Raw genomic sequence first — 25,502 nt, 5'->3', positions numbered from 1 at the left:
ACTCAACCCCTGTGGACTGAGGAAGGGTGGTACAATGAAGCCTGTAGAGAACTGGAAATGCTCTAGCACTGGGATTAAAGCTATGTATATGCACGAAATTCCAAAGGAGTAATGCTCTTCTGTGTTTTGTAAACAGAATACCTGTGCCACTCCCATTGCTTCTAGCAAATGTGTTCTGTGTAGTATTGTTTGTAACTTTTATGCCTGTTACGACTCTACAAAGCATGATCCAATTTTATGCTCTTTCCTGAAGCATCATGTTTTATACTCCTATGAAGTTAGCAAGATATAATCAGCATTTTGGCCAGAATTTTCCAAGAAGGATAAGGGAATTTATTGGGAAAAAAAAAAACAAAACTGCTGCTGAGGATTTTAGCCTAGCTTCCCTTAGGCTGCTTTGAAAATATCCCCATTAGAGCTCCATTCTAGGCCATGGGAAACTTAGCAAATGTTTTTGCTGCTACAAATATTGGGTATGTCAGTTCTTTAAACACTAAAACCTGAATTATTATGACAGTGATGCCCTTTGTCTAATAACCTAAAAAACGAGGCCTAATCCTGCGGACAATAGTGCAACTTCGTTAAAGTGGAATAGTCCTGTTGTCTTCAATGGAGCCAAACTAGGAGTAAAATCTACAGTGTGTTTGAATGTAGGATCATGCTAAGGATTTTTAAAGTGCGAAAGTCTGTCTCCCTAATTTCTGTACCAAAGTAGGAAATATTGTACATACTTGCCATTAATATAAAGTAAGGATCGTAACATCTCTCATTTTGTATGTTTTAAAGCTGTGTTTTACATTCATAGACTTTTGATCTTTACTTTTGTTTCAAAGGAATCACCATATGTAATGTATAAGAAAAACCATGAACAACTAGAAGGGAATGAGAGATATGAAGGATATTGTGTAGACTTAGCTTCTGAAATAGCAAAACATGTTGGAATAAAATACAAACTGTCAATTGTTGGAGATGGGAAATATGGAGCTAGGGACCCTGAGACTAAGATATGGAATGGCATGGTGGGTGAACTGGTCTATGGGGTAAGTTTCTCTTAACCTTCATTTTCATGTTTATTATGAAAAGTTATGCTCAAAGTTAATAAACTGCAAAATAAAGATAATCTGTTTGAATACCACTTTTAAAATTCTAGATATTTCTTTGTAATGCCCTTTTTATAGCCTAGCTTTCTAATCATTTCATTTAAAGAAAATGTTACTTTTTTATCGCTGCTCTCCAAATGAGATTTCAATTTCCAATTGAAATTTGCATTGGAAAAATTTCAAATTCCTTATCTACAGCAGATATTCCAGTTTGCCCTTTGTGTGCTGCTCTTGTGTTGGCCACGTCTTCTTTTTCTTCATCAGTCCTGCCAGAGATGGGGGCTGCCTCCACCGTTAAAGGTGTGATCTTATGATGCTGAGCCTTCTTGGATCACTGAGGTCAGTTTTTGTTTGACCAGAGATCAAAGACTCAGCACCATGCTTGCTTTTTAGCAGAAGAGGCAATACAGACTTGAAACCACCCACAGGTTTTTCTCTTTAAAAATCAACTGTCAGACACACACACACAAAAACTAATCTAATTCATTATATTCCTCTTTATATTTCTATATTGGGTATATATTGCTTACTTTAGTAAGAAGAAAAACAGCCTGGAATTGCCATTTTGGAAACTTCTTTGAAAACGTGAATTTTGGAATGCTGATACAATAAGCCAGATGGAAGGGGGAGAAAGTTGGCTTTGCAGAAGAGACTTTACAAGCCAATATTTCATCGTTGCTTTTTTTTCCCCAAATGCTAATGAGATAATTTGTGATTCCACCCAAATCCTCTTTGCAGTTTATTTTTAAAAAGCTTTTCCTTATTAAAAATATCTGAACAGAAGTGAATGTTTCCATTCCCTCCTTTTGTTCCCTTGAAGAGTGTAGCTTCTAAAAGTCACCTCAAAATTTCCCTATGATAACATCGTATCATAGTCTCTTGCAAAATGTGTGGTGTGATAACTCTTTCCAAATGAATTGGTCTTTTTAAAAAGTAGTTGCTAGTTTTCCATCTTTTCTTTTTTTTCCATCCAGAGTCCTAAATCCTTTATGATATACTCTGTAGCCTATTTGACTTCAAATATTTTATATGAACGACAATGATTTTGTGGTGTTGTATTAATGGGAGGGAGGGAAATCTATTGATGAACGTAAACAGGGCTCTGGATCCTGGGGCTGTATCTTTGCTTTCCCATTGCAATGAAGTTTGACATTATCTGAGTCTTTGAACATCCATGCCTCGGTTCTGTGATTTTGGGAAAACAGTATTTCCTTTCTTAGAGAATACAAGTGTATTAAGAACATCTGAAGGAAAGGCTTAGTTTAGTTTCAAGCATAATTGCATTGTAATGAAAACTTAAACCCTCAGTTTCCCAGTGTGTGGTTCAAGAAATATCAAGAGTATTAGCCGTAATTGGGTCCTTTTGATATATTTGCAAGTGACAAGCAATGAAACAGTTTATTCACTTAAAAAAAAATCATATCGTACACAAAAGATGTGACAAAGAGAATCTAAAATTACTTCTAACAGCCAGGGCAAAGGGACCATCTATGTCGGAGGATGAAAGGTGTGATACGGGCCGCTGCCTCTGGGATGGGAGCCAAGCAGAATTAGCCTGTGCAGCTGCTGAGCAGTGCGAGATCCATCTGTATGAAGGGCTATCTGAACCCAGCCTTTGCTTGGATAAGCAGGCTCCCTACTGCGCCCTCTTCCCTCGCCCCTTGGGGTGAACCTCACTCAGAGCTTCCCTCCTGGGCATCAGACTGAGACCTCCGTCCCAGCCGTGCCCGTCACCTGCCCACACCTGCCAAGTACAGCCCCACGGGCACTGCTGACCATACAACCCCAAACCTGCCCATGGTGGCCATTTTCCCCACAAAAAGGTCTGTTCTGTTGTATTCTGACACTGTTCTCACCAATACTTTCTCATTAATGAAAATTTGAGGAATGTTTCCCTCTCTGGCCCCCAGCAGCTCCTCCTTGCACACTGTGAGCTCAGTTACTGAAGCCTCTTAACCGCAGTGCTCAATTATTCAAAGGTCAGATGCATCCCTTGAGGTTTGACTGCAGACCCGGGTTAATGCTGATGGCTCCGTGCTGCTGAGCAAGCTCCCGTCCTGCTGAGCTGAACAGCTGAGCTGGAGAGATGGACAGAAATCCACCTGGCTTTCTGCTAGCTGGGGAGCAGCCCCTGGCCTCTGAGCACCAACCTCAGGAACCCCTCAGGCGCTCTCCCAGTCCTATTTGCCAACATGGTGAGATATCCTTGGCCCTTTTCTCCAGCTGTTGAGAGAGGACTGTGTACAAAACTCACAAGGATGTGCAAAGAGCCCTTTGAGGATGAAGAGTACTCTAGAAGTGCTAATTATTAGGAGCAACTGTCTCGTTTATGTGCTGACTTCCCTTTATCTCTCCGGGGCTTAAAACTCTATTAGGGATCTAAAACTGTACATTTCCCCTAATGCCCTTGTGAGCCTTGTCTGCAAAATGACTGTCATATTTGGCTCTTCCAGATTCCATTTTGGGAAGACAAGAGGGAGATTAGATTTTAAATGCCTTTATTAGTATGTATAGAAGATAGACATGGGGGAATCAAAGGGGCCTGATTGGTTTTGGTACCAGTTACCCAGCAGCTGAAGTGAGCTGTGGCAGAAAACAATCTTTCAGATTGCATTTGTCTCAAGTGTTTCATCTGTCAAACGCAGGATGTTCCTGCCCCAACAGACCTGCCACTGCCTCCCACACTGCTGGGAAGTCACACCAAGTGTTTTTTAAGCCATGCCCTTTCTTTGCACAGACGCATGCATTCAACCCCTCTTTAAAAGTGCTCTTAGCACAGCCACAGGAAGTAAATGGCTTGGAGCTTTAATGCCAAAACCCTAATTAACTGTAATTAATGTTTAGTTTGAGCCAGTTCTTTATTGCCATGACTCCTGCTTCCTGTGCAATGCAGCATGTAGCTGGGAAGGTGCAGCCAGGTCCTCGCAGCCTCCAGAGCCTGTACAGGAGGGGTCTGAGTAGGGAGGATTTGGGGAAGGAGAGGAGGAATGGGGCTGTCCAGAGCTGCAGATCCAGCTGACCAGCACAGCCCTGTCCAGAGTGCAGGGTGAGCATCTATGGGGCTAACTAGGGCAGGCCTAGGAGCCACACATCACCTGGGACAAGCACACTAAAACACTTCCCACTGGAGACATTCTCCTTCCCATGTCCCATAGCACTTCAGGACTGGCTGAAGGGCACAGAGGCCTTCTGTGCTGTCAGCCAGGTCAACCTCAGCTGGCTCTGCTTGGACCGTTTGGTGTTGCTTTGCACTGTGTGAAAATCTGGCTGCAGTGCTGGACTTGCTCTTGGCAGCATCGAGGTGGCAGCCCCAGATGCAGGGAGTGCTGGCCAAGCAGGTGCCCCCAAACGGCTTTGCTTCACGCCTAGAGCCCAGAAGTCCTGACAGAGATGAGCTAGCAGTGGGGCTTCTGATTTGTTAGCAACTTTTAAAAGTCAATAATAGCAAAAGTATAAAAATGTGACATCAGGAATGAAAATACCCGATTTTTGATAAATCCAAAAATGTCATTGTAGGTTGAACAAAACCTTAAGTTTGATCTTTCACACTAATGGTATCAAAATAAGTCTTTGCCTTTTACCATAAAAGTGCTGATGCAAGCTTTAACTGTTTTTTAAACTTAGGGAAACTTCTAAAGCATAATGGAAATACTTGACATTAGCCAGGCGAGTAGTGAGAGCTGTTTTCTTGTACATTTCTTTAGAAGAGTATTTTGCATTCTTAACTGAGACTTGAAACATTTTAGAAAAGTATTTTTAGTTCTCAACTGAAACTTGAAATATGTCAAGTTAAGTTTACCTGGCACTTCAGTGTTCCCAGATCCGTAATTTTTTTTTTCATTTTAGACATTCCTGATGGAGAATGGTGCCTGGTTCAGCCACCAGCGAGCCCTAGGTTCTGGACACCAGGGAACATAAAGACCACTTTATCCTGCTCCCATACAAACCTAAAACTTCCTGTACATGTGAGCTGTGTTCCCCGTTAGGTTCTATGGTACACACATCTTAAAGAAGCTAAACAGCATGTTGTTAAGACATTAATTATTCTCATATCCTCAGGCAAACTAACAGCGTCCTAGCACATCCCAGTGCAGCTCACCCCAGGCCCAGGTCCTGGTCAGACAGACACCCACCTTCTGCATAAAGCAGCTCAATGCTTCTAGTTTTGTGAGTGAGCCACTGTTTAAATCAGCAAGGCATGCACTGCCCACCCTGATCCACACTAAGGAGCTGCCCTCTGCCAGCACCCTGCGGCCACCTCTCCTGGAGCAGGGCTGTGTACACAGGGCTCTGTGCCTGCCCGCCGCCAGCCCCGGGCACTGCTCTCCTCCCCTCTGCAGGCTCTGATTCCTTCCCCTCTCAAAGATCGCTGCTGTTCTGCTTTCACTGTGCCACCAGGGAAACCTCCCTCTCCAGGCCTGGTGCTTTCACGATGCTGAGGCTAATTGAGAGTAGGCCGAACACGTCTCTTTAATTGTAGCTACAAATGCTCTGGGAGTGGAAAGAGCGGACAGACCGTACAGCCCTTAAAACTCCCCTCAGGTGACAGAAGGTCTCGGTAAAAACCTTTCAATATGTAAAGCAGCACTGTGGAATGAAGCCAGGGTATAAAGCTGAGGCAGTCCCCAGACACACGGCCTCCACAGCTGTTGGAGCGAGGCTGCCCACTCCTGTCCCTGACAGCTAGGCCCACAGCAGCAAGACCATGGCTGCCATGGGAAGCCTTGGGGTAGCAGCTGGGGAAGGCTGATCCCACTCCTCAGTGTCCCCTCTGGTTTCAGCACAGGGAGTTGCACCACGCTGGGTGGGATGCACAGGCTGAAAACAGACCTGCCTCCACTTCTGTGTTTGCAGAAGATAGCAATAGTACCTTGGGAGGAACTGCGTGCCTCCAGATAAGGCCTTTATTGGACAAGGAAAGCACTTAATGTCAACATATTTCAACAGACAACACCATCATGCATTTTTTCATTGCTCAGCTAATGCTCAGTACAACTTCAGTGCTGCGTGTTGCGGTACTGGTCTGAGCTGTTGTTTCTAAATAAGTGTGAGCAAAAGTGTTAGAAACACAGTGCCATCCTGGCACACCCTCAGCACGCCCTGATGTCCGTGGGGATAGTGTGCTCCACTGACGAAGTAGCTGTTGTATCAGACACCACAGGTGAGGTGTTGCTCTGTCTGACATCCTGCACTGACAGTCCTATACTGCTCTGTCCGTGTCTTCCCAGCACTGCCTCATCTGAGAAGCATTCAGCACCTCTGGAGTGCCTGGGGGATTGGCTCTCAATGGAAATTGGGCAGTGAGCTCCAGGCAGAGTTCCTCTGCTTTGGTATGAGCACAGACTGTGTGCTGGTGGCATCCCATCGCTAAGGTCTGGGACAGTGAGTGCAGCCAGCCCTGAATTTCTTGGAAAGCAACACACTGGCGAAGAAATTCTTCAGTTCTGCAAGTTTGAGCAACTAGAAATGTGTACCAGCAGGAGCCTGCCTAGTATCTCTTGCTACCTCTAGTGCATGTCTTTGAAGATAGTGAAACTCATCTTCAGGGCTATAAGCAGAAGATCTCCACCCCACCTTTTGGATGACAGAGGTGGAACATCTTATCACTTCTCTTTCTCCACACAGAGGGATATTTCCATTTAGTATTTTTCTCCCTCCCTCTAAGAGCCTTGAGATTTGCAGCCCCCTGGGGTCAGCTTTGCGCAGAGTGGGCAGCGCTCCATGCTACATGTCCTTCCTAAATCCGTCCTCCCACACTGGTAGGCAGAGACAGAACAAGCCTCAGAGGAATCCATGACATTTCTCTCCCAGCTTAAATGCAGTGAGGATGATGTTTGAAACGCCATTAGTCATGAGTGATTAGCAAAGCTCAGTTGTGGAGGTTCTTAGCTGCCCCCCCCCCCCTCTAACTCTGCACATGGAAGGGCATGTTTGTGGTTCTGTTGTGTTATTTTTAATCTAGCTCAGTTTTTATGGGTTCTGCTTATCTGCAGTCATACCATGAAGAGAGATTCACCACCATGCTGCAGTTATTAATGATCTGTGGGGGTGCTCAGAGCTCTCCATAAGCACTGTGCTTCAAATATTATATGCCTATATAAATGGGCACTGAGTGCTCTTATTTTAACTTCTCTGGTGTAACTAATAGTTGGGAACCAGGCTCAGGTGCTGCACTGTTGCTGGGCTGCTCTCAGTGCCCGAGTTGTGGATGGTTTCCTGAGAACCTATGTCTGAACCCACGCTGGCTCCCTTTGCTGAAAACAATTGCTGCTGTATTCATTGGAGACCCGAGGATGTTTATTTGTTGGTGTTCCCAATAAGTTGAAGGCTTACCAAAAATGGTGGGAAAGCAGGAAGACTGAAGCGTATTAGAAAAATAAGTATTTCTCTCTCTGCTAATATGAATGTAATTTAAAATCATTTACAAAGAAGATGCTTTGTCTTACGAATAAGGACATGGCAGCAATCAGGCATTTAAAAACTGATTTGTCAGTGCTAAACAGAGCATCAGCTCCATACTCCCGAAGACCCCACGGGAGCATCCTGCATGAACCCAGCTGCTCATGAAGGAGATAGTTTATTGCACGCTGCATCAGCACTTAGGAAGAACTCCACCGTGTCTCCTTTAGCAGTCAAAATACTTTGGGAGGATTAAATTTCTCCGAGTTCAGGAAAATGCTACAGCAAATAATGGCACCCGTGGCTGATCCAGCCCCTCCTGCCTGATGAGCTGTCCCATGGCTGATGGGGCTGCTGCCTCCCACCCTGGCTCCATTTCTCGAGCAGTCATAGCTAAGGGTTCTGCAGAGGTCCTCATCCACTCAGCTTGCTCTAATAAGGATTAATTTGCAATTACCTCATTAGTTCAACTTGAAATAGAGTAGCCATGGTCAAAGTGCTTAGCCTTCCAGCCAGCAGTGGATGCTGACTGCATTTAAAGCTGATGTCCTGTGTGCATCTTATAGTGAATGCAGACATTTAATGTTTAACAGCAGTTTGGTAAGCAGTAGCTAAAAGACAAATATGTGTTTGGGGAGAATTCATCAGCGAGCAAGCTGCAGGATCATCCAGTCCCTTCCCTATACTCTACCCATGTTCCCTCAAGTCTCTCTATTACTTCAGTTATTAACTCATTCATCTGCAAAGCCAGTAAACACCCAGCACCCAAAAGCAGCTGGCACTTCCCATTTCTAGATGCATGCTGTGATTAACTAGATTTTTGCAGCAAGCAAGCAACCACAGATTGGGTGAGGGTTTTCTCCTCAAGGAAAGCAGTCACTCAAGGGGAAGGGCAATGTCCTAGTACGCATGAATGTCTAAAGGAGCTGAGGAGGGCTATAGCAAAGCACACCATGGGCCATGGTTTCCAAATGGCTTCCTTTCGTGTGCGGACGTTGCTTATTTGATTATTCCAAGCCATGAGCTTGTACACATCCCTCATAGCTGCACATGCAGGTGCAGATGGTTAGGGGACCTTCCTGAGGGTCTGGAGGAAGCCTGGAGGTTTGTGTGTGCTCATGGGGAAGCAGTGCCTTGGGAACTGGGGCTGAGGCACCCGCTGGTATGGGGCGATGAGGTAGAGGTTGCCTTTATGAAAAGCTTCACCATTCCTCTTACTGAACTTCAAATTAGATTAAATTAAATTAAAGCCTGCCACTGTGAAGAAAACTAAACGAAACAATAAAACTTAACAGCTTAGTAGATGGGGAAATCAGGTCTTAGTGAAAGGCAAGTATATCGACATCAGATTTATACAAAGCTACACTGAACTGTTTTATGGCACAGATTTCGATCACTTCTTATTAACATTTACTATTAACTTGTATTCAAACTTCTACTTAATTAGGTTTTATTTTTCTGTCAGAAAGACATGCAGACTCAGTAGTTGGAAACAAAATTCTGATTTAGGAAGGTGCACAGTGACTTAGTGGTAAGTTAAGCTTTCCCTAAGAATCACTTTGTCCTTCTGAAATTCATAATTATCAGTGAAAGGCCATCTTCAAGAGGATTAACATCATGAATAGTTACAGATTGTTAAAAATAAGGCAGAAGATTACGAATATTGTATGTGGACTCTTTCAGTAAAGCTTTTTAACTTTTTCTTAAAATGGAACCGTACTTTTTTTTTTAACATTCTACTCTCCTCCACTGCAGTTTCTGACACCTCCTTGAGTACTTTGCCAAATCAAGGCTGGGTTGTCTGAACAGTGTGACTTGAATCTGGTATAGAAATATAGACACAATTATATAAATATTGAAATTCCATTATGGAATACTATTTTTAATCATGTAGCTGAGTAATTTTCATTGATTGATTTATTTATTTTCATTTCACATTCTTACCTTCCCTTGGAATCCAGCAAAGACATAAGGATTGAAACGAAAGGGTGTCGGTTCCAGACATTATCTCATTGCAAATTGCCCTGGTGAATGACAATGCAATGAGATGAGATTGTGCTTCTGTGTGATCTATCCTCACTACAAGGTCTATATTGCAGATCTGTAGAGCTGGGATTCAGTGTAACAGGATGACATAGATAATATAGAAAAATACCACTTTGCTTTTTTTCCCAGATAATCTAGGCTATTTATTTCTCAGGGATTCACAGATCTTTATTACTGCTCTTAGTGACCACAGAAGGGATGGACTGCCTGGTTCCTATCATCCCGCTATTCTTCCATCTTCCTTCCTTTATTGTAGCAGGGTTTCAGAGGAATATACAAATTGTAGTGCCCAAATCCAGCTGAAATTCCACAACTAATTACTTATTTTAGGCTTGTCTGGACTAATGAGCAAGGCAAAAGAACTTGCTGATAGAATGGAAAAGAAAACATCCAAATATAATAAACAAATAATTTGTTCAGTGTTCTCAAGACAGATGGACTGGTACAGGCTGTTACTAGAGAATGACATAGAAGTCAAAAGGCAAGTGCTTGCCATGTTGCCATGTCTACGAGGTATACAAGGACACACTTGTGCTAGAGGGAAAAGGACATGCTCTCACACTGGTCCAAGAACTATTTTTAACTCCTCTTCCTGGAACTAAAAAATTATTAATGTCAAACAACTTTTTTCATAAATAAAAAGATTAAAAAGCCATCAAACAATCCACATAAATTTGAAATCCCTAACGCGGTAGTTTATTTGTTGTTGTGGTGGTGGTTTCTCCTATGATTTAAGTTTGCTTTTACGTGTTAAACTCTGTTCACGACTGAACTGCAATAAAAATTACATTTTATATGCAGATTGTATAGACCCTATGCATGATCCTGGGAAGTACGGCTTCAATTGCAGTTTCCTTGTCCAGTTGAAATATATTCATCCATTTTAAGTGAGCAGAAACATAAATACACGTTGGTACCTACCTCCCTATGCCTGGAGGCCCTTGCACAGATTTGGTTGTTCCTTTTGTAAATCATTTCCTATCAATATGCCATATTCCTTAATCAAATTCAGTGTTTGCCAAATAGATTGAAAAGAAAATGCTTCCTACTTGCTCTTGTAACACATCATCTGATTAATTAACGTGAGATTCTAGATTTTGATTATGTTGCAACTGTTTGGTAGCTAACTTGGCCTTGTTTTCCCTTTTCAGAGAGCAGATATAGCTGTTGCCCCCCTCACCATAACATTGGTGCGAGAAGAAGTCATCGACTTTTCCAAACCCTTTATGAGCTTGGGAATCTCCATCATGATCAAGAAGCCTCAGAAATCAAAACCGGGCGTATTCTCTTTCCTGGATCCTTTGGCTTATGAAATTTGGATGTGTATAGTCTTTGCTTACATTGGCGTCAGCGTAGTTCTTTTCCTAGTCAGCAGATTCAGCCCTTATGAATGGCACTTGGAAGACGGCAGTGAAGAACCACGTGACCCTCAGAATCCTCCTGATCCTCCCAATGAGTTTGGAATATTTAACAGCCTTTGGTTTTCCCTGGGTGCCTTTATGCAGCAAGGATGCGATATTTCTCCAAGGTTTGTTTCATATCACTCCATCACCTTTTTGCATTTTATGGTCATTTTCTGATGCCATGGTGCATATATGTTCCATTTTCAAAATTTCTTTCTAATTCTGGATTTTTGTCTTGACATTTCACTCAATGCGAAGCATCATCATCAAGCCACTGTGTCTGCTGTCAGTCGCCTCCAGAGTGAGTGGCATTGCCTTATACTGCTGTTATGCATTTCTGCCAAACTTATATACACCATGTTAAGGCTGTAAAATGCATAGGGTTTTCTGTTTTCAGCAATGCTTGGAGGGCTACCGTGTTTTTGCTGCATATCTCATTTTACGGTCATCTCCTTGATGCATAAAGCATATTATGCTTTGCAAAATAAGAATTATTTATTTTTTTACAAAGTCACATGCAACAGCACTTTAAAACACCTCCACTGTCATGGCATCTGCTAGATTTTTTTTTTTCCTTTTTGTTCTGACCAGTTTCTCTAATTTTGTTCTCCTTGACCCATCCTTTCATTTATTACTTATTTGCTTGCAACCTTGTTTCGTATGTTCAGATCTGCATGTGCACCTGTCTGTCAGCTTTTCCATACTGTCCCGTATGCATCGTCATTTAAATCTGGTCTAATCCATCATCTCTGTGCTCACGGACACTATGCTCTAATAAGCATTGCCAGTTTCCATATATATATTTTTTTATTCATGAACAAGGCTTTGGTAAAGTATGTGTGATATTAGTTCCAGTTTAAGAGAGAGTGCTGCTTTGAACTGTTGTGGAATTGCATTTCTTTAAAAAAAAAAAACACTTTGAGAACCACCAGAGAGTAGTGAAGTTCTCTCTAATTGAACAATGCAAACCTCAGATGTTTTTTGAATAGTATATATGTTGCATTGCTACATATACACTGCTGAAATACTTCAGTGATGTGCCTTTGATAAGCAGACAGATTATCTACATGTAGCTTCTTAGCATTGGAACATTAATTCTGTTTTGTTTGAAAATAATTTTCAATCCTTTTTTTTTTTTTTAGCTATTTTAATTATTAAAATGCCTGTGTAGCACAAACAGGATAAACAGGATAACAAAGTCACTAGTCAAATCAAGGTATTTTGGCTGAATTCTCATCCTCAAAATGCACTCTGGTAATTTCTGCATCTGTGACCAAAAGTTAACAGGCTTTCCTGATCTAAATAGTGAAAAGTGGTCTCACTGCAGCAAGTGACAGAATCCCAGGGAAGGAAGTTTCATGGAAAGTGCCACAATTTTGCCATAAAATCCATGATTTTCAGGGATACTGGCATTTGCCTGTTGGTACTTGATGCAAGTCATTCATGTATTTTAAAAGCCTTGATAGCAGCAGCTAGATTCCAAACACTGTTGACAGATGCATATATATCCTATATAAAGCATACACGTGGCATTTTTGCCTGTCAGGACCCTGCCTCAGTGTTCACAGTTCCCAGTGTTCCCGTGTGCTGTCTCGCTGTCAGCTTTCTCCCCGTGTTTATGCACTGTGTTCCTGCTTTATTCCCAACTTCCGTAATGAAACTTTGCCTTTCTTTCTGCAGTTAAAGGTGATAAGTAGTGCTAGCATTTAAATTGCTGTTGACCATGTGTGTGCCCAATATAAAAGACCGGGAAATAAGCACTGGGACATCACATGGAAAGCTGCAGGCATTGCACTGTTTCCGCTAGGTCTGTTTATTGACAACAAATAGAAGTCCATAGGATTTTTGTTAAGCTCTCATGTGACTCTTCAGCCATTTACTTTATATAACAAGTGGAACATACTCTATTTTTTCAGTACTGACATGATAAGTACCTTGGAAATACCTACCAGAAAAAGGGTATTTATTTTATCCATCCATCAGAGGCTCTTAACTCAGTACTAGTACACAGTCCTCATTAGAAGACATTGTCTGACTATTTTGTTATCTTTTATGATAACAGATACCAGGCAATTGTGTGTACTGTTACTGAAAATAAATAAATAAATAGAGAGAGAGAGAGAGAAATTGAATACTTTGGTTTAAATTCCAGAAACACCATTGCTTTGACTGATATGTTGATTTAGGTTTATTTAATGTCAGATTCTCCATCTAAGGAACCATTCCCAAGTACTCCTTTCTGAATCCGGATCTTTGTAAGGTTTTGCCATTCACAGTACACTGACTATATGAATGTTTCATACTATTTTATTGCCATTAAAAGGGGCTTCATTCTTCCATTGTGAGTTTTGTCTGAATAAATTTCTTATTCAAGAGCATACAGCACTTGTAGAGAGATGCCGACAAGCAGTCTGGAGAGATCACTTTTGTACTTGCTGATAAAGGCTCTTTCAGCTGCCTTTGTGCGGAACAGCTGTGACATCTAATGACTAGTTAGATCTGTCCTCGGTGAGTATGCTATGTGGATATTCCAGAGGATATATCCCTGTACTCTTCTCTCTGTATTTAATAGGAGTCATCTCAGCTGAGTCAGAAGGCAGCCAAAGGATGGTGGTTAGCTCATCCCGTGATGGAACCAGCATTTGTTCCAGTGGTTTTGTTCTGCTATCAAACGCTGCTGTGTTTTCTGCTTAGTGAGCTAAAGTATTGAAAATTCACTTCTGGTGGCTCAAAAAGCAGATTATTAAATTTGCTTTAATGTAAGATGAGTACAGAAAATGGAATCAAGAGAAAACTGTTGAATTTGTAACACTGTTTGGAGCAAAAGTATCTTTGAAATCTGTATGAGACCATATATTTACATTTTTCTCTTTATTTACGCAGATCAATTATTGCAGGACAATATGCAGATTAATTCATTGCCAATAGGAGAGGACGGGGGGGTCGTTAAAAATTAGCACAAGATGTTGATCATGTAAGAGGCTATTTTTCTAGATCCCTGTTCAAGCAGCAGAAGGCTCAAGAGACTCCTATTAAAGACCGTGGGAATGACTTAGTGGGAGTTTTGGACCAGCAATGAGTGCTGGGTGACTTGGTGCTTCTGAAACTCCCCTGCCAGTTCCTATGATGAAAGAACAGAGCATCTCAAGGCAGAGCTTTAGATGCTGGTGTTTACCATGTGCTGTCTCAGGTGGGTGCCTCCCAGCCAAATGGGGCTGGCAGGGAAGGCAGAGTGCTTGCTGGGCTGGTGAGCAAAGCACTGAGCTCCTAGCACGCAGGGCACCAGAGGGTGTGTGCTCTGAATGAAAGGGAGCTGCGGGCCAGTAGATTTTGCAACGAGTTTGTTCAGGGCTTTTTGTCAATATAACACCCATCTTGTATCGATCAAATGAGCCCAATTAAAAATGAAGTAGTGTGAAAAGCTTTTTTTTCTGTTTGTTATAGGAAATCTAGAATGTTTTCTGCCCAGGAGTGGAAACAGAATTCAAGCTATTTTGATAAATAAATGAGATTCTGTTGGAATGTATTTTTCTCTTGGAAACTGAATGTGGATTTGAATATTTATTTTCTTCTTTTCTTGTTACTAATTTGCTCTCATTTGACTCCATGCTTCCTTTTAAATTTCCTCTCAAGGTATGCACTCTTCCTGTTTACTTCCGTCTGACTTTGTTTTTGGTAATTGTGCCATAATTCTGTTGTTTCAAGGCTTTGTTACTCCTCTCATTTGTTAACAGTCTAATTCACTTTAAAGTGATGTCATGCAATGCATTGATTTATTGAAGTAATTTGGAAAATGGCACGTTGGGATAAAGCATTGGTTGCTTGTTTTTAAATTACAACACTGCACACTTGGACAGGTACGTCTCCATCAGAAAAAGCAGTGCTGGTATTAAAAGCTGTGATTGATTTTTCTGTAATTGTTATCCGAGTAACGGAGAAACATTTCCACGGTTCGCAGTACAAAACAAACAAGTATTCTCTTATTACCAGCCTGGTGATTATGTACTAACCCTTTTTCTCCCTCATCCCTCCACACCAGCCCCTGCAGTGGGTATAAGGTGTCTTCGTATCAGCAGATGGACTGGGGGGAACTGGGGTGCTGTTGGAAAAGGAGGCTGCCAGGCCATGCTCAACTATGCTCTTGTTCTTTGAGTCTTTGTCTGTCTGTCTATCTGTCTGTCTGTCTTTCCTTCGGTGTCAGCTTTGTAGTTTGATTTGTTTTTCTTTTGCTGCATCCTGTGCTTGACACCAATTGCAGCATTGGTCACCCAGGGCTCTTCGTAGCAGCAAACGTTCTGTCTTCCTTTTCATGCTCCTTGGAAGTCTGTGGGAGAAAGAGCTCTGTAGTGACATCTTATTTTCTTTCAAGTGACCTCAGCTCTTCTGAGAACTTCTCTGTTCCTCACCTAGCTAGACCGTTCTCTTGCATGCAGGACCTCGGGGAAGTGTCTTCTTCAAGGTGCCCAGCCATGCCCTCCTGCCCTGCCTCTCGGTTGTTCTCTGCTTTTTGTCCTGTACCCCTCTGCATGCTTTATGCAGATTGCAACATCTTGTAGGCAAGATATTTTTACCTTTATCTGTGTTTTAATGCACTGTGTAAACATGAAGCTCAGACATTTTGTTGTTTCAGCAACGTGGGACTGCAGGTACAGTGGTTTGGAAAATGCTTCCCTTCCTGCACATCTTCACCCCAGCAATGCATCTGTGCTTCAAGCAGAAGGGGCAGCTTCTGATGCAAGTATGACATTTCCTAGGGGAAACCACAGGGAGGATGCATACACACCTTTTTTAATACTGATAGTTGCATAACATTTGTCTAAACACCCTGTCAAGTCTTTTCTTCATCTTCCTCTTTCAAGACCTGCTGTAAAGCAAGTGGGCCACAGGAACCTGGAGATGCCAGGTCTTGCTGTGTGCAAGTGGATGCTTCATCTCCTTAGTCTGGCTCTGAAACTGTCAACCTTGCTGCAGGGAGGAAGAATTCAAGTCTTTTTTATCTTGAAGATGGAAATGATGTAGTGAAAGAATGAGCAAAAGAGGGATGAATTTCACCTGGTAGCAATATACCGTGTTCTAGTTAGGCATCTCAGTTCCCCCCATGCTCATGGGAGACAGATGGGCACCTTCAAATCTACCCCAGAGTATAATAAGTGAGATAAATCTCATTCCAGGGGTGTCTGTCTCCTCTTTGTCTCTGTGTTGGCTCCAAAGGAAGTCTTACTCAGTGAGATCAGTGTGCACTGCTGTGTGAATGGCTAAAATTAAGTTTTAGCTTATGTGAGTTTGGTTCGTTGCATACGTTATCCAGTTACAGCCAAAGCAAGACCTTAGCTGGCAAGGGAGCATCGTTCTGGATTTGTATTTCTGGAATTTGCCTTTGCAGTCATTCAGTACCCTCAGTTAGCACTGCTGCAGCATGGCCCCAGTTTGGAACCTGAAAGCCCTTCATCCTCCTGGGAGCCCTCGGGACAGGCAGAGAAGCCTCCTGTGCATGGCAGTGATCCATCAGGCATGGTCCTGCCCCGAGCTGGAGCAGTGGCCACTCCTCTCAGCATTCTCACCTCACTGCTTCCTGATGGACTCAGAGGTGATGCTTCACTCTTTAGGTTTCCTTACGCCATGTGACCACCTGAATCTTGCACATTGGTATGGAGCAAGCAGAGCACACCACAACCCACAGGTCCAGCCCCAACCTGTCCATCCAGCGGGAACTGCTGTTCAGTCCCTGGGCAGAAGGGAGTGGAGAACTTTCTTTCACCTCTTAGTTTGCTTCACCACATTCTTCTAACCTATTCCAGACTGCGCTCTCTGTTTTTATTGTGTTGGTAATATTTTTCTTTGGTGTATTTTTTTTTAATGTTGGATGGATTTTTTTTCTCTCTCTTTTATTTTATTTTATTTTATTATTTATTTTGTGGGATTTTTTCATGGTTCAGGCGATGTCAGGCTCTGGCCAAGACTAGGCAGTTTACCAGCTCACCTCCCTCGAGTGGGCAGGGTGGGGGCCCGGCACCAGACTTTTTCTTTTTTCCTGTCTCCATCTGTTGGTAGGACAACTTGTACCCACTGTCTGGGGGTGGCACTGAGGGGCTGGAAGGAAACAAACACACAGGTAAGAGTTTTCTTGCTTTCTATTTCTTCCCTTGAATTGAGAACTGCAACACACAGGTTCCGTGGTTTTACTATATTTGGGATTGAATCTTCCACCTTTGATAGCAGTGAAGAATTAAGGGAAAGGATAAGAAATAGCTTGGTCAGCTCCTGAAACATTTCCTGGTCAGTATGTTGTATTTGAAGAATGTATGCTGTATACAGCAGTGAATTCCCCACCCAGCTGAGCAGAGTGGTGCGGATGTCCTTCAGCCTCACACAGACCCTTTAGGCTTGATGTTCGGTTGCTTTACACAATCTAGATCTCCTGACCAGAAAGCATTTCATAATTATATATTAATACATATGGGGGTTTTACATCTTTATGTAATTTTTATTAAAAAAATATATATGTTTTTTTTTCTACTTCCTCCTACATAGCTCTGGTAGTTATAAAGCTGGAATATGCTTGACTTGAAACAGTGGATTTTAGGAATGCAAATTTTAGTTGACACGAAGCAAACTAGCTTCTCTCTTCATGTAGACATTTAGATTCAGTCTTTAATTCCTGCCAGGTCACGATGAGAAAGTGACACTGGGTCACTCGTATTTTATTCATTTGGATACTTACTCATACCTTCTTGCAGTTCACCACGTCTTACATTTTAAGAGTTAATGCAGTAAAAGGTATTTTCTTCCTCAAAGCTGGTCAGCCTCCAAAGAGCCAGTGATGCTAGTGTGTCACAGCGGGTGAATCCAGCCAGAGGGAAAGGCTGGCCAAGCAGAGAAGATGAAAGTCTTCTGATAGAAGACTTTTGTTCTGATAGAAGACTTTTCTAGCAAAGGGTCTGAGGAATTCAGAAGAGTTTCTTCCTCCACAGTGCTCCAGATGGGGTGGGCTTGGAGGAACCACTGTTTCTTTGTCCTTGTTTTCACTAAAAGGCTGAGGAGCGTGTAACTAGATAAGAACAGGTACTTGCCCATTTGCCCTCCCAAGGAAAGCTTCAGGAGCTAGCTCTCAGCACGTCTCTTCACAGATGCCTGGAGGATCAGGACAACAGGACTGTGCATGTGAACTGTTCTACACCAAAAGCAAATAAATAAACCAAGGGATGTCTTTGAAGAAATGTGATGATCTGTGTTTTTCCGTAGATCTCTCTCAGGGCGAATTGTTGGAGGAGTCTGGTGGTTCTTCACTCTCATCATTATCTCTTCCTACACTGCTAATCTTGCTGCCTTCCTTACGGTGGAAAGGATGGTGTCTCCCATAGAGAGCGCGGAGGATCTGGCTAAACAAACCGAGATAGCCTATGGCACTTTGGATTCAGGCTCAACCAAAGAATTCTTTAGAGTAAGTTGCATGCTTTAAAGCAGTTCTCTTATATCTCCATTAGTGATTTTCTAAGCTGTACATGCCTGATACACGGGGCCCCATTATTCAGCCATTTGTTTCTCCCAATCTGTGAAAGCTGTTCTTATGAAAGCCACTTTGTGCAATCAGGGTAAGCCTGAGTGCAATATCAAAAGTCATTTTATCAAAAACTGGTCGTTTTGCTCAACCTGCAACATCTCCAGATGGAAAACCTGTGCTCTGCTATTGCAAGAAGCCATATTTTAACATCAGTTTCCGAGCCTTGGTGTGATGAGCAATAATGCAGTTGTGAACAATATTTAGCACAGAAAACTTGGAGAAGTGACTGTCTTGACCTACTTGTTCTGTTTGCCCAGCTGGCGGCCGTTAATGGCATCCAGCAGTGGTGTTTACTTGCCAGAATGAGCAGGGGGTGGAAGCTTGTGTTGCCATTTCTGCATGCACTGATGGCTGCAGTTGCTGTGGCTGCCTCTTCATTGCTCACGAGTGTGACTGGGGCTGCATCAGCCAGGAGAAAGGGAAACTTCTGTACCCCAGCACACAATTGTGTGTTCACCTGCTTCACAGAAATGCTGCATTTGCAGTATTTGGTGAGGGGAGAGGGTAGGGGAAGAAGGACACTTATTTAAGATCATCCTTTCTTTCTTCACTTGCCAAACCACAAGCTGAACTGCAGAGGGGGGGTCATTAGAACTTCTAAATATGACCTCAGACCACTTTATTTTTCTTTTTGTGTCAGCAAATGTTATGACCCGAAAAGCTCTTTATTTCTGGCCTTTCCAAGGGTGAATGAAACACTCAGCCCTTGCAGGAAGCTCCTGGCTCTCTCTCAGCAGTGCCATTCAAATGCCATTCAAGGCAACATTCCTTTGTATAGAAAAGTGGTCAGTGCTGCAGGATTAATTACTGCCTATCATGCATACTGGTCAGGTGCAAGTGTCGGGGAAAAGGGAGAAACAAAAACCTTGCTGCTGTAGATTGGTTAAATACTGGCAGCCCCTTGAATGTTCAGGCCTCATGCTCAAAAGGAAATAGCAAGTAGGCACTGGAAAAGCTAAGAGGTTGTAATGTGAATGGCTCTATCATGGATAAATTACTGCACACGCACATGCATGTGTGTATAAATCTGATGTGAAAAGCTAGCAGTGAATACAAATGTATTTTATGAGTTTTTTGTACTCTGCCTTACTTATATGTAATATCTTCATGTGAAGATGAGTACTTGCTAGTTCTTATTTTACCATAGTGGGGGATGTATTAAAACAGCTTCTCTTTGTATTAAAATCCTACAAGATAAACACTGATCTTCCTAAAGGTGATATAAAGTGTGTAAAATTTTGTACTCTGTTTAATTATCAGCCTGAGGCACTGTTATCTGTATGGCAAAAATGAGCTGACTGGATCTGTCAGAAAGGGTGGCACAACTTGATTGGAACTACTGGTGCCATTCACAGTCACTATAGTGTTCTTAGGGGAAAGAAACCTTGCTTTGAATATCTCATTACCATTAATTCCAATGGAGTTAATGTGTGGAGGTCTTTCTTCATTTAGTTATTAGTTTGACATAACATGGCAGTTCTGTCTCACTAAGAGATCAAAGGAATGAGTGTTTCTTCTGAAAGTCTACAAAGCCTGGTGAATGTATGAATGCTTCGTTGTGCTGTTAACAGTCCTCAGGATGAGCCATGACTCTCCTGGTGCTTGAAGAAAGCAGGGCTCTGAAGGAGGATGATCTGTCAGGAGTCAGCGGCTCCATCAGGGATGGGGATGGGGATGGGAAGGCAGGGAGACAAGCTGCAGTGCTGATGGAGTGTGATGCGATGCCACTCAGTGGGAACCGGGTGGGCCAGAATGGGTCCTGAGCAGCACTTCTCTCTTCTTGCCGTTCTCAAGGCATGCAACAGATTTTCAGCTGTATTAACTAACTTTTTTGCAGAGTAATTAATTTGAATAGAGCCACGCAGCCACAGAACTGTTGTAACTAGAGTCTTCTTGGGTTGATTTGAGAAAGACAAAAGCTGAGCCTTGTATTTAATGTGCATATTCACAGAAATACTGTATGCTGTACAGTCTTTCTCAGCGAAGGTGGTAATGGTAGCTGAAACTTGAAATAGCTCTTAGAACGTGGTGGGTTTCTGAGCACCTGCTGCCCAGAGGCTGTCCTTCTCCCAGTGAGCTCTGCTCTCACCATGGCTGGAGTATCAGTGGGAGTGATAGTCCGAGCCTGGAAGAGCCGTGGGTTCTCCTGGATCTTGTGCAATGCTTATTCCCCTTCTGAGATGCCCATGCCCATGGCAGGGGTTGGGTGATCTTTAAGGTCCCTTCCAAGCCATTCTGTGAGTCTAAGATCCAAGAAAGAGACTTCTGTGGCTTTCTCTCTTCATAGTGGTGTGAAGTTCAGATGTTTCTCAAAGATACTGATCATATATTGACCTTAATGGGCACCACAGTGAAAGGTGCCAGACTGACCATAACAAGAAAAAAATCTGTAGCTTACAGCCAGACGTAATATTGCTTTTTCAAGCATGCATGATGAATGCTGTTGGCATGACATTGCTCTCTCAGCTAAAACAATCAAGTATATTTTTGGTAACATTTTCACAGCAGTCACTGTTCACTCTCCTCAGTCACTGGTGACTCTTTACATCAGGGTGTTTGTCCCCGCAGTATATCTAAGAACCAAATGAGCCTCCCTGTATTTTTATTGTTGTTTCTTGTTTCTGCTCAGAAACATTTTATGTTTTGCACTCATTAGTTTATAAAGGCAGATAAATGGCAATCGATAGATTACATCAATTCCATTTTGGCTTTCAAAGGGCATTCATCCATACCGAAGAGGAGAAAAACCTCTCCTTAAATATTTATTCACATATAGTTTAAGATTAAGGGCTCCAAAATGCCTCTTTTTCTTTCCTGCAAACCAGTACTAGAAAGCAGTAACAGAGAGTGACGTTGCAACTTCTAAGGGTATTCTGTTAGAAGTAATGTCTTCTACCACATTCAATTAAAGCTTCGGCATATCTGAGCAGCTCATCAGATCAGTTTAACATCATTTAATCCAAATTCAGCACTCAGCCTAGCTCTAATGCCACAGTCTAATAGGTTTCAGACCTCCAATATGCGTACATTCAAAAGGTCTGACCTTTAGAACCTATTAGTTATTCTTATGTAAACTCGGCGGTTTTTAAAGTACTGAAGAAATGAGAGAACGTGTTTGTAGACGTTTAGAGATAGAAACAGGTTTTCAATTTATTCTGGTTTCTTCTAATTGATAGCAGGTAACATTATTAAGAATGTTTTGAAAGGCTTCTGTAAGGTATATCATAAAGCATGTGCTTGATCATCAACAAACGCAGCTGACGAGCTAGTACGCCTTACTGAAAGCCTGAAATTTCAGGAGATGTCCTTGAGGTTTATCTAATGTGACAAGACTTCAGAGGATGAAATATTGAGATAGGTAGTATTTTGCAAGATCTCGCATTAGGTCTTTCTCCTCTTCGTGGGAAATTGAAGGCAACTCATATCACACCATTAATCACTCTTAACTAAAACTAAAGAAAAAAAGGAGGCCTGAAAGTATTCCTGTTTTATTTTGGAGCTTCATATTTTCCTCAGCAATGGTTTCAAGGTTGTCTCTGACAAAACAGCTCTGCTGCCTGACAGCTCCCCAGTGCCTCCGCTGAAATGAGTTGCTGCTCTCGAGTCAGTTCCTAATTTTTTTTCTCCTGGAAATGGCATCAATTATCAGGGCTGTTAGGAGTTCCAGCAGAAAGGCCAGAGATCCTTTGGATATGATGGTTCCTGCTGTTACAGATGGTTACTCCTACCTAGCACTGGTGTTCATTAGTATGGGATAGAGTCTGACACCAACATTGCTCCTGCTGTCGCTAAAGACAAGACTTCAGACTCTGTGCCTGGAGAATTCAAACAGGCTGACAGCTTTCAAGCACAGCTTGGGTACTTCAGATAGATATTATTTTTAGGATTTTTTTGTTTTGTTTTGCAATATTGTATGAAATGTATGAAACTAACAGCTCAAGTTAAACTCTCTATTACCTCAGGACATCCAAGAGCAGTAGTTGACTTGAGGACACCAAAGAGTCTACACATGCTTCCCTTGTGCCTCCTGTGGGAATGCTTCACTTCTCATTGCATTTAGATAGCCTCCAGACACCTCAGTAGTAGTTGTCTCTAAATTGATGTTGTTCTAGAAAGCGATACTGTTCTTTTACTCTTAGCGGGAACACTCAGCACTTGGAATTCATTTTCAACAGTTTTCTCTGAAAGTGTCTCTTTCCAGTTCAGGCTCAGATCTCAGACCTTTGTGGAACTTCATACATACATAAAAATATGACACAAAACCGCGTGTTTTTAAGACACAGAATGTCACATTGAGGGTGGCCCTAAGATGGTCCTCATTTTTTCACTCCCTGGCTACTTCTGGGAAAGGTAATGACACCTATATGTCCTGAAGCACTGGTATATTACACATCAGTTATAAGATAAAGAGCTCGTTGCTTTCCTCTGATAAGGCTGTGGGAAGACAAGAAGTAAGGGAAATAAATGCTATCAGCAAGCAGTATAGTTAAGGAGAAGCCTTGAATTACAAACCAATAGCTGCTCTGTCATTTTTCTGCATTCTCTGCAATCAAATGATATTGAGACCATCATTAGAGCCCGTTAAAGCCACCGTTGTGAACTCTGTACCCGCAGTGGAAAGGGTTTCATCTGTAGTTAAACTCTTTGATTTTTAATTTAAAATTGTATTTTGCTGCCGAAGATGAAGGACTTGTTTTGAGCACAGCATTCATACAAATGTTTTTCTTTCGCCTTCGGATAAAACTATGATTAGCAGTTTTAAGCCTTCAGTTTTCTTGGCATCAAGCAAAACAACACGGTGATCATAACAAATGCCTGACAAAAATACTGAAGTGTGGTTGTGTTTATGGACTTTAAAGAACAGAACATCACAGAAAAGTGATAGCTTCAAATATGAGCTGTGTAGATCTTTGATACACAACGTGGCAGCAATTAATCTGAAAAAGTACTGTGTTTTAACTGCTTCTCAGCACAGAAATATGAAAAGCTTATTCACCCATATATTCTCTCTCCCATCCCCATTTGACATAGGTGAGTGTGCACAGATGCTGAGAGATGCCTGCATGTGTGCAGAGATCACCTGCTCTCCATTGCACAGTGGTGCACAATCTGCTTGTAGGGTTTTTTCTCTTTGTTGGGTCTCCCTTCTGCCACGTGGCTAACAGGCAGCTTTAAGGATGACAGGAAATCAGACGTGACATGATTACCCAAGAAATAGTTTCCCGTGAAGTGATTTAGTGTCCTTAAGCCTATGGATTGAAAAGGAAAATGTATCCTTATGGGAAGTAAAATTAGCAGCTCATCCATCACCTACTCCTTGGCAAGGAAGTCCTTGTATGGAAGTGGGACTTCGGTGCCTGAACCATTTTACTGACTTCAGCAGACGAGCCAGGATTCAGCGAAGCGCTCAACAAACACTTAATAACAAATATTTGAATAAATCTCTCCTTATCTTCAGTAACAGATGGCATTTGCCTACCAGGTCTACTTTGTGCTCGTTGTTGTGTCCTTCCAAGCTTGTGTGCATCTCTATACTGTTCAAAAATCAGTTTCTCTAAGTCCAGGGTTGCAGAGTGCATGGTGCAGAGAAGCTGTGACCTGGGGCCTGGCAGCAGCATGGAGCGAGGCCCTGGTGAGGCTGAGCATGCAGCCAGCAGCGGGTTAACTCACAGCCATGCCTGCACCAGAGGAACAAGCAGGGAGCGCCTGGGGGAAAATCACTTGCTGTTTGAACGTTCTGCTTCTTGGAGAACAGCTATATGGTAATGCTAATGACATTGCTCCAGACACTGAGAACCCAGGATTTTCAAGTCTCTCCTACTTTATGTAATGTGGCTGTGTCACATTAATACATGCTTGTTGGGGATTCATTTAAAATACATGGGTGCTGATAAATTACTCACGGTGCTGCTACCGTTGCTTCTGCATAATTAGAAAATACGTCGAGGTTTAGGAACTCTAATGATGTGAATATGAAACATCCCCTCCTGCCGTCCGCTGGGGTTTCTCCATCATCGCCTGTACGTTGGCCCGTTCTGACTGGAGCTGAAAACTCATTAGGCCTGACAGCGCTCAGATACTGTGCTGGAAGTGCTGCTGTTCATTTATTAAGGGCTGAACTCAGAGCAAAGCTGGGCTGCTCGGGTGTGCAGACGAGATGAGTCTGCTCCAAGCAGTGCAGCTGGAAGGATGCTCCTCTGCCTGATGTCATCCTGCCCTCCGTGTGCACTGCCTCCTGCTCCCCATGCAGACAGACACACAGACAGACGGGCAGACGGCCGTGCTGCTGCCGCCCAGCCCCACTCTCCGCCTGCTCGCCAGGCATGGCTCTGCCCATGAATCACGGCAGGATTTACAAAGACAGCTTGTCTCCCAGTGAAGACTTTCATTTTAATTTTCAGTATTGCAACATGGAGCAGTAAAGTGAGGAGATGAATCTAGGCGTAGTCTGCGGCTCAATATTATGCCAGGAAAGGACGTTTTAAATCTTGATTTACATTCTGCTCCCCAGACTGACGTGTCAGCAAAGCCTCATTACGGCCAGAACAGCGATTTGCTCATCTGTATGGCCGGGTGGTGCTCACCTGAAGCAGCTGCAGCACACAGTCTGCTCGCTGCCATAGCAGGGGACCCCTGTCCATTCCCTGCCAGCTCCCCCAGCTCTGTGGGACAGAACCTGCTAGTGGCTTGTGTCCCTCTACCCTGTCAGGGCCTTCCCTTAGTGAACAGTCCTGGAAGGAAAAGGAGAAACTGGGACCTGGAAGCCCTCTGAGCTTCATTAATCTCTACTGGGAAAGAAGAATTGCATTTCTAAGCAGAAGTTATATCTTCATTAATTTTGGAAGCAAACCAATGTGGCGATGGTAAATATTCACCCATTCCTGTGCATATATACATCTAATTCCTGTGAATATACGGACCAGTGTACAGGCTTTGGCCTTGCTTATGGGGTTGGCAGTTCAGGGGCTGGGCTTGCTGAAAGTGAAGCGCCCT

The 25,502-nt window shown here is 42.7% G+C and overlaps 1 protein-coding gene across 3 annotated transcripts in view; it reads left to right on the top strand.

Annotated features, from left to right (window-relative positions):
- The window catches only part of GRIA3 (glutamate ionotropic receptor AMPA type subunit 3), a 134,987-nt gene that overhangs the window by 90,257 nt on the left and 19,228 nt on the right, over positions 1-25,502 (top strand). For all 3 annotated transcript variants that reach the window (XM_065729670.1, XM_065729669.1, XM_065729668.1), the window contains exons 10-12: positions 834-1,040; positions 10,697-11,073; positions 18,191-18,389. In XM_065729670.1, coding sequence (XP_065585742.1) covers positions 834-1,040; positions 10,697-11,073; positions 18,191-18,389 — 783 coding nt within the window. The remainder of the gene's footprint in view (positions 1-833; positions 1,041-10,696; positions 11,074-18,190; positions 18,390-25,502) is intronic.

Source organism: Cyrtonyx montezumae, unplaced genomic scaffold, assembly GCF_038088225.1.
Source record: "Cyrtonyx montezumae isolate F1298 unplaced genomic scaffold, pur_monq_1.0 scaffold_11, whole genome shotgun sequence".
Classification (NCBI taxonomy): Eukaryota; Metazoa; Chordata; class Aves; order Galliformes; family Odontophoridae; genus Cyrtonyx; species Cyrtonyx montezumae.
Note: the sequence above shows the minus strand (reverse complement) of the source record. Positions and strands in the feature narration are given on the sequence as shown.